The sequence below is a fragment of the Schistocerca nitens genome, chromosome 7, assembly GCF_023898315.1.
Source record: "Schistocerca nitens isolate TAMUIC-IGC-003100 chromosome 7, iqSchNite1.1, whole genome shotgun sequence".
Classification (NCBI taxonomy): domain Eukaryota; kingdom Metazoa; phylum Arthropoda; class Insecta; order Orthoptera; family Acrididae; genus Schistocerca; species Schistocerca nitens.
In genome coordinates this window covers 545,559,742-545,579,988 of record NC_064620.1, presented here as the reverse complement: position 1 = coordinate 545,579,988, position 20,247 = coordinate 545,559,742, and the positions used below count along the sequence as shown (strand labels likewise).

At 43.8% G+C, this 20,247-nt stretch overlaps 1 protein-coding gene across 2 annotated transcripts in view; it reads right to left on the bottom strand.

The window, feature by feature from the left end:
• Nucleotides 1-5,304: 5,304 nt before the first annotated feature.
• LOC126194642 (post-GPI attachment to proteins factor 2-like) overlaps nucleotides 5,305-20,247 on the bottom strand; it is a 64,017-nt gene continuing 49,074 nt past the window's right edge. The window contains exon 4 of one of the 2 annotated variants that reach the window (XM_049932815.1): nucleotides 5,305-6,584. In XM_049932815.1, coding sequence (XP_049788772.1) covers nucleotides 6,457-6,584 — 128 coding nt within the window. In that variant the 3' untranslated portion in view covers nucleotides 5,305-6,456. The remainder of the gene's footprint in view (nucleotides 6,585-20,247) is intronic. The other variant, XM_049932814.1, reaches the window with a different exon arrangement.

Below are 20,247 nucleotides of genomic sequence, written 5' to 3'. Positions count from 1 at the left end.
TTCACTGCTCTCTCAAATTGTTCTCGCACTATCATGTCTCCCCTCTCATCTTCATCTACATCCTCTTCCCTTTCTATAATAATATTGTCTTCAAGTTTCTATCCTTTACATAGTACTTCCTTCCATCTGAGCTCTCAATATTCACACAGCTGCTACTCTTTTCTCAAAAGGCCTCTATAATTTTCCTGTAGGCAGTATCTGTCTTTCCCTTCATGAACTATGCTTCTAAATCTTTACATTTGTTCTCCAGCCATTACTGGTTAGCCATTTTGCACCTCCTATCATTCACATTTTTTTATATGTTTGTATTACCTTTTGCCTGCTTTATTTGCTGCTTTTAATATTGTCTCCATTCATCAATTAAGTTGATCCTCTGCTGTTGCCTTCACTATTTCGTTTCTCAGAGCTACCTGTTCGCCTTCCACTACATTGCTTTCCCTGCTCCAGTCAATCGTTGCCATATGCTCCCTCTGAAACTCTCAACAATCTCTTGTTATTTAACTTACTCAGCCCCTCCTCCTTAATTTACTACCTCTTTGCAATTTATCCAGTTTTAATCTACTATTCATAATCAATAAATTGTGGTCAGAGTCCTTATCTGCCCCTGCAAATGTCTTACAATTTAAAACCTGGTTCTGCAATCTCTGTCTTACCATCACATAATCAATGTGAAACCTTCCTGTGTCTCCAGGTCTTTCAAGTACACTACCTTCGTTCACGATTCTTAAACCAACTGTTAGTTATGATTAAGTGATGCTCTGAGCAAAATTCTAGCAGGCAGCTTCATCTGTCATTCCTTTCCACCTAGCCGTATGCACCTACTACGTTTCCTTCTCTTCATTTTCCTACAGTCTCACCCCAGTCAGTCATCACAATGAAAATTTTATCTCCCTTAACTATTCTAATAATTTCTTTTATCTCATCATACATTTCTTCAACCTCTTCATCTGCGGAGCTAGTTGGGATATAAACATGTACTACTGTGGTGGGTATGGGCTTAGTGTCTAACTTGGCTACAATAATGCATTCACTATGCTGTTCATAGTACACTCCTGGAAATGGAAAAAAGAACACATTGACACCGGTGTGTCAGACCCACCATACTTGCTCCGGACACTGCGAGAGGGCTGTACAAGCAATGATCACACGCACGGCACAGCGGACACACCAGGAACCGCGGTGTTGGCTGTCGAATGGCGCTAGCTGCGCAGCATTTGTGCACCGCCGCCGTCAGTGTCAGCCAGTTTGCCGTGGCATACAGAGCTCCATCGCAGTCTTTAACACTGGTAGCATGCCGCGACAGTGTGGACGTGAACCGTATGTGCAGTTGACGGACTTTGAGCGAGGGCGTATAGTGGGCATGCGGGAGGCCGGGTGGACGTACCGCCGAAGTGCTCAACACGTGGGGCGTGAGGTCTCCACAGTACATCGATGTTGTCGCCAGTGATCGGCGGAAGGTGCACGTGCCCGTCGACCTGGGACCGGACCGCAGCGACGCACGGATGCACGCCAAGACCGTAGGGGACCGCACCGCCACTTCCCAGCAAATTAGGGACACTGTTGCTCCTGGGGTATCGGCGAGGACCATTCGCAACCGTCTCCATGAAGGTGGGCTACGGTCCCGCACACCGTTAGGCCGTCTTCCGCTCACGCCCCAACATCGTGCAGCCCGCCTCCAGTGGTGTCGCGACAGGCGTGAATGGAGGGACGAATGGAGACGTGTCGTCTTCAGCGATGAGAGTCGCTTCTGCCTTGGTGCCAATGATGGTCGTATGCGTGTTTGGCGCCGTGCAGGTGAGTGCCACAATCAGGACTGCATACGACCGAGGCACACGGCCAACACCCGGCATCATGGTGTGGGGAGCGATCTCCTACACTGGCCGTACACCACTGGTGATCGTCGAGGGGACACTGAATAGTGCACGGTACATCCAAACTGTCATCGAACCGATTGTTCTACCATTCCTAGACCGGCCAGGGAACTTGCTGTTCCAACAGGACAATGCACGTCCGCATGTATCCCGTGCCACCCAACGTGCTCTAGAAGGTGTAAGTCAACTACCCTGGCCAGCAAGATCTCCGGATCTGTCCCCCACTGAGCATGTTTGGGACTGGATGAAGCGTCGTCTCACGCGGTCTGCACGTCCAGCACGAACGCTGGTCCAACTGAGGCGCCAGGTGGAAATGGCATGGCAAGCCGTTCCACAGGACTACACCCAGCATCTCTACGATCGTCTCCATGGGAGAATAGCAGCCTGCATTGCTGCGAAAGGTGGATATACACTGTACTAGTGCCGACATTGTGCATGCTCTGTTGCCTGTGTCTATGTGCCTGTGGTTCCGTCAGTGTGATCATGTGATGTATCTGACCCCAGGAATGTGTCAATAAAGTTTCCCCTTCCTGGGACAATGAATTCACGGTGTTCTTATTTCAATTTCCATGAGTGTAGTTTAATATAATCCAATTCTTATTCATTATTAAATCTACTCCTGCATTATCTCTATTTTATTTTGTATTTATAACCCCATATTCACCTGACTATAAGTCCTGTTCCTCTTGCCACCGATCTTCACTAATTCCCACTATATCTAACTTCAACCTGTCCATTTTTTCCTTTTAAAATTTCATTTACTTTAGGTGCACTGCCCCAGAAGATACTTCCACAAGACAACAGGGAGTGAAAATATGCAAAGTAAGCCAAAATTCTTGTCTTTACATCAGCATAATTGGAGAGACTTCTAAGGGCATTACAAGCTGAAATGAGCTTCTTGAATACCTTACCTATGCATTAACATCATTCTCGCTTGTTATTGAGCTGGACTCCAAGGAATTTTGCACCCTGTGCTTCATTGTGTGATCATTAATCTCTACTTCTGGTGCTACAAGGTTGTTATTGTTTCCCTATTTGAAACTGTATAATATTAGTCTTTGTGAGATTTTAAGATTTAAACTGTTAGCTGTGAAGCTCTTTTTAGGACTGTTCTGCTATCATTTGAGCTGTGTTTGCCAGAGCTGAAGTTAGACTATAGATTAGCATGCTCATGTCATTGGAAAACTTAACAGTTTTTTAAATGCCCTTTAAAGTCATTGGGAGATCATTTATGTATGTTACTCAAGATAAGAATCTCAATAATGCAGGGAAAGACAGATTTTAGTAGGGGTAATGCTGGAGTATGTTTAATAATGAATGAGAAAATAGGATCGTGTAGCGAATACTTGCTTACGTGTGTGTGTGTGTGTGGGGGGGGGGGGGTTGTACTCGTGCGTGTATCTCTCTTCACTGATGAAGGCTGTGATCAAAAGCTTTATGCGAGTGTCTTTTAATTGTGTGTGTCTTCAACTTGATGTGTCTTCTTTATGGAAGTTGTAATCTGTCTTTTCCTACATTGTTAATTTATTTAAGTTAGAAACAAGACAAAGCCCAGTGCTGATCCTTACGGAATGCCGTGTAATGTTTCCACATTATGAGGTTTCCCCATGCATGAGATAAGGCCTGATGCTGAAACCCTTCTGCTTTCTGTTATGGAGTAAGATTTCATCTAAGTAAGAGGGATACCATTAATACCATAAGAATTTAGTGTGCTAACAAGGAGACCACGCAGCAATTGGATTTTTGTATTTCTTTACATTTATGGTATGTGAACTTAAGAACTCAAATATTAATCATCCAGAGCAGGCCCATGCTACTCTTAAATTTTCTCAAGAAAATGGACTTCTAAGTTTTCCGGCCATGTTTAATACACTGCAATAAGATTGATACTTGCAGTCATGTGGAGGCTCTGGTGCATTCAGACTTTCAAATGAGGGTGCATGTTCCATGAGCATTTCTGTGAAGCAAAAAATAAGATGGAAAAAAATTAATTCGTAGATTTTTTAAAATTTAAACAATTTTAATTCACATTTTTTTGTGCGATACATAATTAGATAAAAGATGATTTGCATTGTTCATAAAATGACAGTTAAATATGTGCCAATTACCATGTATTTGATGGATTTTACATTTAAATGATGTAGGTATTCAAATTGAATGAGGAAAAGAAAAAACAAAAAAGGTAATATAAAAAAGGACTCGATCCAGCGATTGCGTCTCAAGTACTACCATTTTTTCCACCTTTATGTATTTTACACTTCATGGAACTACTCATAGAACTTCCACCTTCATTTAAAAATTTGAATCCACTGAGAATTGATCCCTGGCTCCCAATAGGGCAGGCAAGCACTCTACTACAGAGCCAAGCTGCTTGGTAAAAAGTTGACCTTACTTTAACATATTAAACATGATCAGAAAACTTCAGTCAATTTTCTCAAAGAAATTGAGAGTTCTATTGAACACCTTTACATGAATGATATGTGACCTTTGAACTTCATGTACCCTAAACACAGTGTGTATAATAATTAATGGCAAAAATGCATACAGTTGAAAGTACATGATACTAGAAAAACAAAGTCGGTCAACATGGGCTCGGGCTCTAAAATGCATCCCTTAAGAGCTAAGAGCACTTTTTCAGGAGAAGAGATGTGTTTCGCAGTAGCGAAGATGATTTCAACTGTATGTGCTTACACCGTTAACTATGATGATACACCCTGTATAAAAAAATACAAAAATTAAATTGCCATTTGGTCTAAGGGAAAGTAGTGTTGTATGATCCATTCAAAGGCTTTGATAACGTCACAGAATACCAACAGGAAAACTTTTCTTTTTAGTTGTGCTAGCATTTCACTTGTGAAGTCCTGTATGTTTTGTCAACCCTATACTAAAACCAAACTGAAAAGCAGTCAGCAAGTTTTGCTCAGTTAGATGAGTCAGTATTCTGTCATTAAAAAAATCTTGAATATTTTTTGAAAAGATCATAAGAAGCAAAATAGCTGTGTAAATAGGGCTAGTTTCTTCCTCTCCAGTTTTATAGATAGGTGTTACTACAACATATTTAAGTCATTCAAGAAATATGTTCCAAGTCATTGACTGATTGCAAAGATAGCCTAAGGGTAATCCTATCAATTCAGCACATCATCTTAATATTCTACCAGAAACATCATACTAGCCAGAACATGTAACACTTTTTGATGACCTGATGGTTTTTTTCGACTGTCATGTTAGCTATGCAACAGTATGTAGCACACACAACAGATTTTACTTTTTTAGCAAACCACCTTGGCCTTACATATGATGTCTCATACCACAACAGTATTTGTACTGTATTACCTAATAAAGCTTTTTGTTTTGTTTTGATAGATTATTATAGTGATAAAAGATTAACAGAAATAAAGATTTTCTTTATTCACAATTACACATTGTGATATCAACAATAATTTGACAGAAATAAAGACTCTTTGTTCACATTTATACATTGTGAGATAATCTACCACATCTTAGTTCAAGTAAAATTTAAAAATATGTGTTGACATCAAAATTTTTTGTTGTTATATGATGCAGTTGAAACATCAAAGCCTAAGAGACAATGGTGAAAATGTGATCAGAACATGAGATAAACTCTTAAACACACACCTAGTACTCTTGACCTATAAGGCAATATGACACCAGAAGGCTTTTATAAATAAATTATAGTATCAAAATTTTTAGCAGACAGTAAACTTCAAAATGTACTAACCCAAAACATATGTGTAATTCTTGCTCAGCTATTATGGATGTACTATAAGATTTGACAATAATTTACAGTTCTGAGTTGAAGGTGAGACTAGCTTCTACAGGATAGACTGGGGTGTCAGCTACTTTTGCTAGTGGCAAATACTTTTCACAATACCAAAAGGTATCCTTCAATATGAACATTTATCTTTAAGTACCACTGCAAGAGATACAAAAGTTATTAATTAAAAATATAAAAATATTAGTGTATACATTCAATTACCACAACCATACACAATGGAATCTTCCACACTTTAAAAATATCACCATCACATTTGAGATCAATAAGTATTCAGTCACATTTGTCAAAAGCAGACACGTAATAGTCAGCAGTCACACCTCGGCTTTGGCTTTATGAGCACATGCTCTTTAGGTACAAATTTCATTCAGAATTGTATTGTTGTAGTAATAAATACTTTCTTTCATATAAGGGAGGTTACACTCTAGTTCCCAATACAGTGTGGTCAACTATCATGTAAACATATTGTTGATATGCAGGAAGATAATCTCTTGAATGGATGCCTCTCTCAGATGAAAAATGGCAACACTGGTCATTTGGCAAAGCATCCCTCATCATACTGACTGGAGGAAATGTTGCAGGGCTTGCTGGTACTGGAATCTGTTCCAACGGCAAATCAACAGATAACTGTATGCTGCCCAGTTCATCGTCAATATAGAGTGGAGCTTGATGTGACAATTCATGTGGAAAGGCTATTGAACAGGGAACACTTGTGGTATCTACCAAGTTGCCAGTTGCCGGGGTGGACTGCTCTACTTGTTATTGTGTGTGCTCGGCTGGCATCTCATACTGTCAGCTGTGACCGAAGCCAAGTGGTCCCACTTCCAGTGAGCGGTCATGGAAGTCCCAAAATGCAGTCATGTGAAATGCCATGTTGGTGAGTACAACTATGTACTCAAAGAAAGCAAAGATGGAGTACACTGCAATCAAAAATACATCATTAGTGTGGTCATCATATAAAATGGTTTCACTTACTTTTTTATTGTTCATATAATATGACACTCATAAGTTAAATCTATCAGGAAGAGATGACAAATTCTAAAACACTAAATAGAGAACTAAACAGTAAAATCAGACAATAGAAACTCCAAATTGGAATATTAACAATGTAGGAAAAGACAGATTTCTATTTACCATAAAGATGATATGTTAAGTTGCAGACAGGCAAGCTTATAAGACACATTGTAGCTGTGTTGGGAGAGCACCAGAGCTCCAAGTGCTAACAGGAAGCACTGATGTTCAAATCGTTATAGCCATTGACAGCTGGCTAAAGCCAGAGATAAGTTCTGATGAAATTTTTGCAAGGAACCTAACAGTGTTTCAAAAGTACAGACTAACACAGTTGATGCTGGTGTGTTTGTTGCTTTTAGAAATAGTTTATCTTGTAGCAAAATTGAAGTAGATAGTTCCTGAGAGTTCGCATGGGTAAAGGACATTCTTGGCAACCAGAATAAAACAATAATTGGATCCTTTTACCGAGCTCTGAACTCAGATAATACAACAGCTGCAATGTTCAAAGAAAACTTGAGTCTAATTTCAAACATGTACCCAAGTCATACAATTATAGTTGGTGGTGACTTTAATTTACCCTCGATATTTTGGCAAAAATACATGTTCAGATCTGGAAGTACACATAAAACATCATCCGAAACTATGCTAAATGCATTCTGAAAATTTTTTTGAGCTGATAGTAAATGGTTGTGAAAACTCATTTGACCTCTTAGGAATAAATAATTCTGAGCTAATAACAAACATCAAAACAGATACAGGGATTAATGAGCACAGGGTTGCCATAGTGAGGCTGAATATTGTAACCCCCAAATCCTCCAAAAATAGACAAAAAGTACATCTATTCAAAAAAGCAGATAAAAATTCACTTGATGCCTTCCTGAGAGACAATCTCCACTACTTCCAAATTAATAAATTAATAATATACATGAAACCAGATGTGGCTTGAATTCAAAGAAATAGTTTTGACAGCAGTTGAGAGACTTATACCAAATGAATTAAATGATGGACCTGATCCCCCTTGGCACACAAAAAATGGTCAGAACACTGTTACTGAAACAATGAAAAAAGGCATGTCAAATTTAAATGAACACGAAGTCTCCAAGATTGGCAATCTTTTACAGATGCTCAAAATTTACTTTGGAGTTCAATGTGAAATGATTATAACAGTTTCCACAATGAAACTTTGTCTTGAAACCTGGCACAAAATCCAAAGAGATTCTGGTTGTATGTAAAGTATAGCAGGGGCAAGACACAATCAATGCCTTCTCTGCACGATAGCAATGGAAATACTATCAATGACAGTTCCGCCAAAGCAGAGTTAAAAAACACAGCCTTCCTAAATTCCTTCACCAAAGAAGACAAGATAAATATTCCAGAATTCAAATCAAGAACTGCTGCCAACATGAGTAGCTTTGAAGTAGATATCCTCAGCAACTTAAATCACTTACTAAAAGCAAATCTTCTGGCCCAGACTTTATACCAATTATGTTCATTTTAGAGTATGCTAATGCAACAGCTCCATCCTTAACAATCACTCGATGAAAGATCCGAAGTCTTCCAAAAGACTGGAAAGTTGCACAGATCACAACAATATTGAAGAAAGGTAGTAGCAGTAACCCGCGAAATTATAGGCCCATATCATTAATGTCGATATGCAGCAGAATTTTGGAACATATATTGTGTTCAAACATTATGAATTACCTCGATGAGAATGGTCTATTGACACACACTCAATATGGATTAGGAAACATTGTTCTTATGAAACACAACTAGCTCTTTACCCACATGAAGTGTTGAGTGGTACTGACAAGAGATTTCAAAATGATTCCGTATTTCTAGATTTCCAGAAGGCTTTTGACACAGTACCACACAAGCGGCTTGTAGCGAAATTTCGTGCTAATCGAACATGGTCCCAGTTATGTGACTGGATTCATTATTTCCTGTCAGAAACATCACAGTTTCTAGTAACTGACAAAAAGTCATCGAGTAAAAAAAGAAGTTATTTCTGGCATTCCCCAAGGTGGTGTTATAGGCCCTCCGCTGTTCCTTATCTATATAACTAATTTAGGAGACAATCTGAGCCACTACCTTAGGTTGTTTGCAGATGATGCTGTCATTTAACATGTAGTAAAGTCATCATATGATCAAAACAACTGCAAAACAATTTAGAAAAGATATCTGTATGGTGCAAAAATTGGCAATTGAGTGCTAAAAGGAATCCATTAAACTTTGGTTACATGATAAATCAGTCAAATGTAAAGACTGTAAATTCAACTAAATACCTAGGAATTACAATTACAAACAAATTAAACTGGAAAGAACACACAGAAAATGTTGTGTGGTAGACAAACCTCATACTCATTTAATTGGTAGAACACTTAGAAAATGTAACAGATACAGATCTACTAAAGAGACTGCCTACACTACACTTTTCTGTTCTCTTTTGGAGTACTGCGGCACAGTGTGGGATCCTTACCAGATAGGATTAACAGAGAACATGGAGAAAGTTCAAAGAAGAGCAGCAAGTTTTGTATTATCGCACAACAGGTGAGAAAGTGTCACTGACATAATATGGGATTTGGGGTGAACATAATTAAAACAAAGGTGTTTTAAATTGTGGCAGAATATTTTCACAAAATGTCAATCACTAACTTGTCCCTCCAAATGCAAGAATATTTTGCTGACACTAACCTATATAGGGAGAAATGATCATCATAATAAAAAAAGGGAAGTCAGAGCTCGCACAGAAATATATAGGTGTTCACTTTTTCCACACACTGTAAGATTGGAATAATAAAGAATTATGGGAATAATATAGAATGATTGGAATAATATAGAATTATTGTGAAGGTGGTTCAATGAACCCCCTGCCAGGCACTTAAGAGTGATTTGCAGAGCATTGATGTAGATCGATGTAGATGTAGATACACATATGCTTTTGGCAACAGCCTTCATCAGAAAAACAAGCACCACAGTGTCTGGAGGTTAGGGGGCAGTGAAATGGGGGAACAGAATGAGATGATAGGACAGACAGGGTAGAAACTGTTGGGTGGAGGGTGTGGGGACAGTACGTTACCGTAGGTTGAGGCCAGGATAATTATGGGAGTAGAGAATGTGTTGTAAGGATAACCCCAATCTGCACATTTAAGAAAAGCTGGTGGTGGAGTAGAGGATCCAGATGGGTTAGGTAGTGAAGCAGCAATTGAAATCAAGCATATTATGTTCAGCTGCACGGTGTGCCACAAGATGGTCTACTTTGCTCTTGGCTACAATTGAAGAGTGGCCATTCATCCTAGTGAGCAACTGGTTGGTAGTCATACCAATATAGAAAGCTGTGCAATGATTACAGCAGAGCTAGTAAATGATGTGGCTGCTTTCACAGGTGGTCCGACCTCCGATGGTGTGGGATAAACCCATGACAAGACTGGAGCAGGAAGTGTTGGGTGTGAGGAATGGGCAGGTCATTAGCCTGAGTCTCCCATAGGGATAGGATCCCTGTGGCAAGGGATTCGGATTGGGAGTGGGAGTGGTATAGGGGTGGACTAAGATGATGTGGAGGCTGGGTAGGTGGCAGAGCACCACTTTAGGAGGGGTGGGAAGGATCTCAGGTAGGATATCCCTCATTTCATGGCATGATGATATGTATGAAACCCCTGGCGAAGGATGTAGTTCAGTTGTCCCAGTATGAGGTGGAATTCCACTCCTTTGCTGCTGGTTCCTGGGGCTGGTTGGAAGAATGGGGGAGATTTGTCAGCTGAATAGGTCCAGGGGATATTGCCTGTCTGTGAAGGCCTTGGTGAGACCCTTTACTGGACATGGGGACTCATTACTGCATATATGCCATCTCCTGCTGTCCAGGCTGTATGGGATGGATTTTTTATGTGAAGGCGTTGACAACTGTCGAAATGCAGGTACTGTTGGAGGTTGGTGGGTTTAATGTGGACATAGGTGCAGATGGAACCATCTACCATCGTGCCCCAAAATGGGGGACATCCTGCCTCAGATCCTTCCCACCCCTCCTAAAGTGGTGTTCTTACACCTACCCAATCTCCACAAATTCTAGTCCATCCCTATGCCATACCCAATTTGAACCCCTTGCCACAAGGATTCTATTCCTGTGGTATGAGTACCAGTCACTTGTCCACTAGCATGAACAGCCACTGCCAAACTGCAGACAAGAAAAAAACTAGACGACTCTGTGGTACAACAAGCAACTGAATGTAACATGCTTGATTTCAATGGATGCTCTCCAAGCCATCTGGATCCTCCCCTCCACCACCAGCTTTTCTCAACTGTGAAGATGGGAGTTATACTTACAACACATTCTTTCCTCCTGTAATTGTCTCAGCCTCAACCTATGGTAACATGCTGTCCCCACACCCTCCACCCAATAGTTTCCACCCTCTCTGTCCTATCACCTCCTTCCCATTCTCGTTTCGCATCCTGGGTCTGTCACCCCTGCCAACACACCTACCCATCTTTCCCCAGTCCTCTCCTTTTTCTTTCTGTTTTCCCCACCTCCCTGCCCCACAACCTCTTGACGCTGTGCCTGTTGGCATTCTAATCCCTGCAGAACCTGCTAGGCAGCACTCCTCTCTCTCTCTCTCTCTCTCTCTCTCCCACCCATACACTCCTATCCCTTTCCCTTCTCTGCCCCCTCCAGATTGCCGCTTCCCTTTCTATGTGATAGTTGCACTCTGGTCCCACTGCCGGGGCTGGCGGTCGTGTATTTGTGAGGTGTGTTTACTACAAGTGAATAATGGCGTGTGTTTCTCTTTATTTTTCTGATGAAGGCTGTGACCGAAAGCTTATGTGTAAGTGCCTTTTAATCATGCCTGTGTACAATTTAATGTGCAATCCCATCTTTTCCTGCATTGTTGAATTAAACAGTAACTATGAGTCAACCTGGAGATACAATAATACATCCGTTCAGTACTAGTCTTCAGTTTCACTGTGCCAGATGCAGTACACACAGGTTTGGTATTTCTTTATTCTCCTTGAGGTTTTAAATTCACTACTAACTGGGCCTTGTCCTTGGATAAGTTTTTTAATTATTTTATTAAAATGAATGACTTTTCTGGTCTGTGGCTTGCTTGTAAAAACTGGTTAATTTTACACTGCTTTGTAATGAGCAGTTAGTAATTACAGCTATTGGCAAGAATGCTATGGCTACATAAAAGACAGAGGTATTATATGTACAGTGTATCATCATGTTCAATGCACATTAGTGATTGCTAGTAAGCAACTGTTCATTTTCAGCAAGAACAGCCACTGCCAAACTGTGGCCAAGAGCAAAGAGACCCTTTGGCACAACATGCAGCTGAACATAATGTGCTTGCTTTCAATGGGTATTTCCCACGCCATCTGGATCATCCCCTCCACCATTAGCTTTTCTGAACTGGCCTCCACCTGCAGTAACATGCTGTCTCCCCACCCTCCAGATTGTGGGTGGTAATAATGCAGTTCTTCAGATTTGATTGTGCAGCAAAGCATTGCCTTCTGATGTAGGCTGCTGTTTTATTGTTAAAGTATTGCTGAGTGGCTGGAAGGCTGTTCAACAGTATCTCTATAAAATTCTACTGCTCAGTCTATACTTATTTTACAGCTAGTCTGTAATGAGGGTGTCAGAAGTAGGTCTAGAGATGCTGAACAATGGAGGCAGACGCCCAGAAAAACTCAAGCAAATACACTCGTACACCTTACTAGCAGGTCTGAGGTGCCACCTTCAACTGAAAATAAAGGTGAGCCAGTGGGATACTCTACACTTGTAGAGAAGTGTCAAATTGTAATGAACCAAATGGTGCTGTTGCCACAGCACCTTGTTCTGGACATTATCTGCCACAGTCAACAATCCATGTTGACACGGCACCCCCAGGAGCAGCAAGCCACTTCCACACTTCAGCCTGATCCATGAGGCTGTGACCGAGTTCTTGAACACTGACCATCCTTTGAGAAGCTTCCACATGATGGAAGAATGCAGCAGTGGTACTTCTTGTGTGTGATCAGCTTATAGACAGCGGCATTTTTACCACCCCCGTACCTGACCATCCTTCCCCCATCTCTTGGGGCCAGCCAGTCATCTTCAGACTGCTGGGCTATGTTATGATCCCCACCTTGTGTCATAAGCTGCCATGAAGACAACGATGTACCTATGACGCAGCTACTACCACAGTCACTATGCCTGGAAGCCTCGACTGCTGCCCAACTGCTCAGGCTCTTTCCAGCCTTCCTCTCTGCCACCATCATGGACCTACCTGCAGTGATTTAGCCATCTTCACATGTTCCACTGCTTAAAATGGGGTCTCCTCTGCCTGGTGCCACTGGAGCCTCACACAATCGTTCATCCTCTGGTGTGGAGTTTGGGGTATTGGGTCGCCCTGCCATCACTAAGCTGCCTTCTCCAAGACAACAGCAGATGTTTGGTTGATTGGGGTTGCAGGGACCAAACAGCAAGGTCATCAGTCCCTTGTTTCAAAGGTGGTCCATTCAGACAGTTTTGCATCTCAGAAGAGTCATAACGAATGGTGAAACAAAAGGAGAGAAGTCAGCAAGTGGGCAAGCCCAAGGCTATGCTAGAGGCAGGAAATATCCCACCTCTGATGCAGTACAGGCAAGACCACCTGCTATTCAAAAGTGTTCAACTACTAGAATGTAAAAACGCATAGTGTAAAAGGAGACTAACCAAATCTAAAAGTGATAAAAACAGAGTAAAAGGGAGAGAAAAGAGGATCTTGGCCAGGGATGGGAGCAGGAATCTCCAAACATACATTACAGTGTGAGACACCTCAACCCTCACCGCCCTGCCCCTACTCCAGAGGGAGATTAAAAACCTTAGAACTGAAAATAAAAACCACTTTCACGGAGGAAACTGAGAACCAGGTCAACCATCTGGGAATTGTCTGCCAATATTAAAAGTAAAGTGCGGGGAAGTCTGTACTTAGTACGCAGAGCCAAAAGAAGGGGGCATTCCACCAAAATGTGGGCTACTGACTGGAAGGCTCCACAACCACAAAGTAGGGGTGGCTCATTAAGCAAAAGAAAACCATGGGTCAGCCTGGTATGGCCGATGTGGAGACAACACAGGATGGTCGAGTCTTTTGGGAGAGGCGGAAGGAAGAACGCCATGGGACAGGTGTCACCTTAATCACACAAAGTTTATTAGACAGGGAGGTAATCTCCCAAGAGCTGGCCCACGATTGTGCTAAGTGGGATTTGATATGAAGCCGTAAATCCACCACAGGAGGGGTTACAGAGAAGGGGGGTTAAGTGACTGCTCCCCCAGCCAAACGATCAGCAAGCTCATTACCTGGGATACCCACAAGGCCAGGAAGGCAACGGAACAAGCAGCATGGTGAAGATCAGTGAGACGGTCAGGATGGCCGAGACCAAGGGATGGTGGGAAAAACACTGGCCAATAGCCTGAAGGCCACTCACTGAGTCCAGACATAACAAAACACGGTTGAGTTGGGATTGTTTAATAAAGGTAAGGGCCCGGGAAATTGCCATCAATTCCGCAGTGAACACCCCAAATGCAGTTGGCAGGAGATGATTTTCCATGACAACAGAGGACGTGAAGGCCTATCCCACTTGGTCAGCATATTTAGTGCCACTGGTGTAAAAAACAACAGCATCCCAAAACTCCCATAAAATTCGGCAGATAAAATAACAGAACACCATCGGGGGAACAGAATCTTTTGGACCTCGACAGAGATCCATCCGAATCCAGGGCCGAGGAACTAACCAAGGGGGGGTGTTGGGGAGGGAACATGGGAGACAGGACAAAGAAGGAAGCTGAAAAACACGTCAAAGAGATGCATGGTGGAGCCCAACCAGTAAACACGCCCGTGGGCGGGAATCAGGTGGGCGACGTCTTTGGTCTGGAAACAGGAGAGAATAGGAAGGATGAGTGGGAGAGGAATGGACAGCTACTGCATAAGAAACCAGATGCCGGGACTGCTGAACAGAAAGGGGGGGGGGGGATACCAGCTTCAACCAGGAGAATATCAACAGGGCTAGTAGGTAAGGCACCGATGGCCAAACGGATACCACGACGGTGGACCGAATCCAGGATGAGCAGTGTGTAAGGAGCAGTCGAACCATAAACTTGACAACCATAACCCACGCGAGACAGCACTAAAGCCTGATAAAGGTGGAAAAGAGTGGAATGATCCACACTCCAAGAGGTGTGGGCAAGAAAGCAAAGGACATTGAGTTTACGGAAACATCCTATCCTCAGAAGTCTGATATGAGGCAGCAAAGCCATCTTTTTGCCAAAAAGAATACCCAGGAAATGAAACTGTGGGACCACAGGTAATTGTTGTGCATCGAGGTAGAGCTCTGGATCGGGGTGGACCGTAGTACGGTGACAGAAGTGGACCTCCCGCGATTTTAAACGAGAGAATTGAAATCCATGTGAGAGGGTCCACGCAGAGGCATGCCGTATGGCACCCTCGAGCTGCCGCTCTGCAGAGGCCATCAAAGAGGAACTAACCCAAATGCAGAAACCATCCACATACAGAGCAGGGGGTGACCAAATGACCGACAGAGGCCACAAGTCCATCTATAGCAATGAGGAAAAGAAGTACACTCAATACGGAACCCCATGGGATGCCATTCTCCTGGGTCCATGGAGAACTAAAAACAGTACCAACCTGAACCCTGAATGACCGATGGAACAGGAATTGGCGGATAAAAATCAGGAGGGGGCCCCGAAGACCCCACTCGTGAAGTGTAAGTAACATATGATGGCCCCAAACCATGTCATAGGTCTTGCAAAGGTCAAAAAATACTGCAACCAAATGGTGGCACTGGGAAAATGCCTGCCGAACTTTGGATTCCAAGCGAAACAAATGATCGATTGGAGACCGTCTCTCTCGGAAGCCACACTGGTAAGGGGACAATAGATCCGGAGATTAGAGGACCCAATTGAGCCAACGGGCTACCATTCATTCAAGTAACTTGCAAACAACATTTGTCAGACTAATTGGCCAATAGCTTTTGACAAACAGGGGGTTCTTACCAGGCTTAAGGACGGGAACTGCGATGTTATCCCTCCATTGAGAAGGGAAGTCACCCTGGTGCCAAATACAGTTAAGCACCCAGAGAAGATGTTGTCGTTGTAGAGCACCGAGATATTGAAGCAATTGGTTATGAATGGAGTCTGCGCCAGGGGCTGTATAATGAGGGGAAGAAGAAAGGGCGGAAAGAAGTTCCCATTCAGTAAAAGGTTCATTGTAAGATTCTGACTGACAAGGGGTAAAACATAAGGCAGAAGCTTTGGCCCGCTGTTTCTGGTGAAGGAAAGCAGCTGGATAGGAGGTTGATGCTGATGCTGTTGCAAAATGGGTCGCAAGACGTTCCACGAGAATCAATGGGTCTGTGCAAAGGCCATCCATGAGGGCAAGGGCTGGGAGGGTAGACTGCCAATGGCAACCTTGGAGAGACCAAAATGTAGCCCATACCCGTGACATAGGACAGTAGAAACGAGGGAAGAAACAAAGCGTTCCCAACACACCTGTTTGCTCTGTTTGATTAAGTAATGGGCTTTGGTGTGAAGGCGTTTAAAGGTAATAAGAATGGCAGTGGATAGGTGCCTCTTAAGGTGTTGCAAAGCTTGACGGCGATCACAGACGGCAATGGCAATGGCCGTACTCCACCACAGGACTTGCCGGTGGTGAAATGGTCCAGATGAGTGTGGAATAGCAAGGCTAGCAGCATGAACAATCACATCAGACACGTCAACGTCATGTAGGACGGCATCAATACAACCCAACAAACAGGAAGAAAAAAAACGACCTGTGGAGTATATAGAGGCCAATCAGCACGTTGGAAAGACCAACGAGGTAACCTGTTCATCGGGGAGCAGGAAGGGAGTGAGAGAATCAATGGGAAGTGGTCACTATCGCAAAAGTCGTCATGTGGCGACCAGTGTAATGAAGGGAGGAGGGAGGGGAAGAAAGAGAAAGATCAATGGCAGAAAATGTACCATGACCGGCACTGAAATGAGTAGGGGAGCCATCATTAAGAAGGCACAAGTCGTAGTCTGCAAGAAACTGGCCTATGAGAAGACCTCGACTAGATGGAAATGCACTGCCCCACAAGGGATGATGAAGATTAAAATCCCCGAGAAGGAGGAAGGGAGGAGGAAGTTGCTGAAGAAGGGCAGTTAAGGCAGCATGTGTAAGAGTCCTGTCAGGAGGGAGATAAAGATTGCAAACTGTGACCCCAGAGTCCAGGTGAACCCTAACAGCAACCGCTTTCAATGTAGTTTGAAGAGGAATCCACATGCTAGCAACGTCCGCATGGACCAACATACAAACGCCACCAGAGACCCGTAGGAGGCAGACCCGATTTAGACAGAAAGCACGGAACCCACGGAGGGTCGGTGAGTGATCATCAGTAAAATGAGATTCCTGTAGAACCACACAAGCTGCAGAGTAAAACAAAATAAGGGAGTTCAACTCCAGAAGGTGACTGTAATATCCATTACAATTCCACCGAATAACCACAGAATGATGACTCAAATGGGGGGGTGAACAAGCTAAAGCCAGTCATGCTGCCAGGTCACCATCCATCACCGACAAGGAGAGGGCAACATCCATGAACAGCAGGTCAGAGGCAGGTTGCGAAGGTGGGGACGGGACCTCTGGCAACACCAGAGGCTCCTTGTCCCGGGACTTACGTTTCTTCTTCTTTTCTGTTTGAGATCAAGGAGGGCTATGCTGCAAAAAGGAGGCAGCTGCAGCAAGATCTGGAACAGAAAGAGAGCGGACCTGGGAGCTCACAGACCGTGGTTCTCACGGTCGTCGTGTGGCAGCAGGCCTTTGGCCTGGAAGGTGCCAGGAAGGGGAGTCCCGGGAGGGGCACCCTTGAATGGCAAACACCGAAGAAGTGGGACACTTCTCTGGCTGGGGAGGGAAGCAGCTCCCGGACGGGAGGGTGTGGGAACTGCAGGGGAGGGGAGGAGGGGAAGAGTTTGGGACTGGGTTAAGGAAGGGGGAGGAAGGGGTGAAGATGTAACTAAAGCATAGCTGGACATCACTGACATAGTATGATGACTTCATACTTCTTACGAGCCTCAGTGTAGGTTAGACGATCAAGGGACTTAAACTCCTGTATCTTCTTTTCCTTCTTGTAAGCTGGGCAATCTGGTGCACATGGAGAATGATTGCCATGACAATTAACACACACAGGAGGGGGAACACAGGAACTCCCCTCATGGAGTGGACGTCCACGGTCACCACAGAGAGTGGTCTGCAAACAGTGGGAAGACGTGGCCAAAACGCAAGCACTTAAAACATCTCATAGGTGGTGGGATGTATGGCTTCACATCACATCAATAAACCATAATCTCGACCTTTTCAGGGAGGGTACCCACTTCAAAGGCCAGGATAAAGGCACCAGTATCAATGCAATTGTCCTTCGGGCCCTTCTGAACATGCCAAACAAGGTGAACACCCCGCCATCCTAGATTGCCCCTAAGTTCCTCATCAGTATAAAGGATGAGGTCCCTGTGAAAAATTACACCTTGAACTCTATTCAAAGACTGGTGGGGGGTAATGGACACAGGAATTGTGCCAAGATGGTCACAGGCGTGGAGGGCTGCAGACTGGGCAGCTGAAGCAGTTTTGATCAACAACAAATCCGACCGCACCTTGTTCAGGGAGTCCACTTCGCCAAACTTGTCTTCAATGTGTTGCACAAAAAATAAAGGTTTAGTATTGGTGAAAGTATCCCCATCAGTCCTGGTGCAAACCAGATAGTGGGGGAAAGGTTTCGCCCCTAGCCGATGAGCCTGACCCTCCTCCCAAGGGGTAGCCATGGAAGGGAAGGCTGAAGGGGCAGAAGAAACAGCACTAAAAGTATCATTTCCATGCAAAGAGATGGCTGTAGAAGAATGGCCAGAGTTCTGGACCCGTATGTGTTTCATTTGCATAGTGTCCGCCCTGATACCACTCCAATCAGGGGCTCTCCCCATGGGTGCCACCCAACCACAGAAAGGGCCGTCTGGCACGGCGGCCATTGCCTGGAGTTCTGATGCACCAGGATGACAAGCAACCACTCCTAGGCTTACATGAGGTGGTAACAGTTCAGGTATCAGAAGAGTGATCCCTGTGGTTTCAGGGGGCTCAACCAAAAGGGTAGAGAGTGACCCCACCACACAGGCTGGCTACCATGCTGGCTACCTAGCATCAGACTATGACATGAAGGAAAAGATGGAAGGAACTAGGAGCACACACACTGTAGGCACTAGGTAAGGTGCTCTTCCCCAGATGGCTCACACTACGGAATAGAAATTTAGTAATGGAGGTCAAACCCCAGAGGGGGACCAGAGAATGCCAAAAGGATGAGGTAATTACTCAACAATACCAAACTGCAAAGCCAACATAACCAGAAGGATAGCGGGCCAACATAAACCAGGACACCAAGAGAGGGAGAGGAGAGGGCAGAGGGAGAGGAGAGGGCAGAGGGAGAGGAGAGGGCAGAGGGAGAGGAGCAAGGACAGGAAAGGAGGGGAAGGGAAAGGAAATGCAGCCTAGGAAAGAAGGAAGGTTGCAATAGCTCGGGGCCCCGCACTCGCCACATGCGTACTCATGAAAGGACCGTGTGCCCCCTGGGGAGGACAACAGCAGACACCATGGCCAGGCCACTATGGGTTCGGTTACATGAGATGTCCAAGGGGGGCTGCACGGAATCAGTGGCCACTCAGTAAGTGCTGATACTGTCAAGGATGAGACTGCAAGGACGATGTGCCAGGAGATGCTGTGACAGTGTATTTGCCACACTCATCAAGGATGTAGAGAGCAACACCCATGGCCACAAAAACTGAATGACTGTAGGTAATAAGGGTATTTATATCAATGGGCTGCCCTCCTCTACTGCACCCATCTCTGGTACAGAATCACTCGACCACTCCAAGCCATCCCGAAATTCCATCATAAAACATTGCTAGTTCATACATATTGAGAATATCCGTACTATCTGTGGAAATGGCAGCAAGGGGATAAAGGGATCACTTTGAGCATTCACTGTGTATTCCTGAGGATTTCAATCACCATGCTGAAGAGGCTGGCCATCCAACAATTGACCAGCAGGTTACAGTTTTTATGGAGTTGATGTGACAAGGCAACCTGTTAAACATCATTAAATGCCTTCACTGAAAACAGCTTTGAGTAGGTAGTTTGGAAGCCCACTCATGAAATATAAAGGCAATAAATGGACCTAAGCCCTCTGAGAATGTCCACAGTGAAACCAGTATCAGTGATGAAGAGGTAATAGCAGCAACAATGATCACCACTATATAAAGGGCAGTTAAAACAAATAGTAAGACTTACATGATCAATAAAGTGGATAAAGAGAAAGTAGTGTCATATTCTCAAGGAAAAACTAATAACATTTAGCTCCAGGCATAATCATGTAGAGGGGCTGTGAATCGAGCTAAGAAAAATATTTAATCAAGCACAGGATAGTTACGTAGTTAGAAGGATGGTTCACTTCCGGGGGGGATACTGTATAGTAATTTCTACATAAACCGCTATTATTATAGAATTAGCAATAAAAAAAGCATGGGGC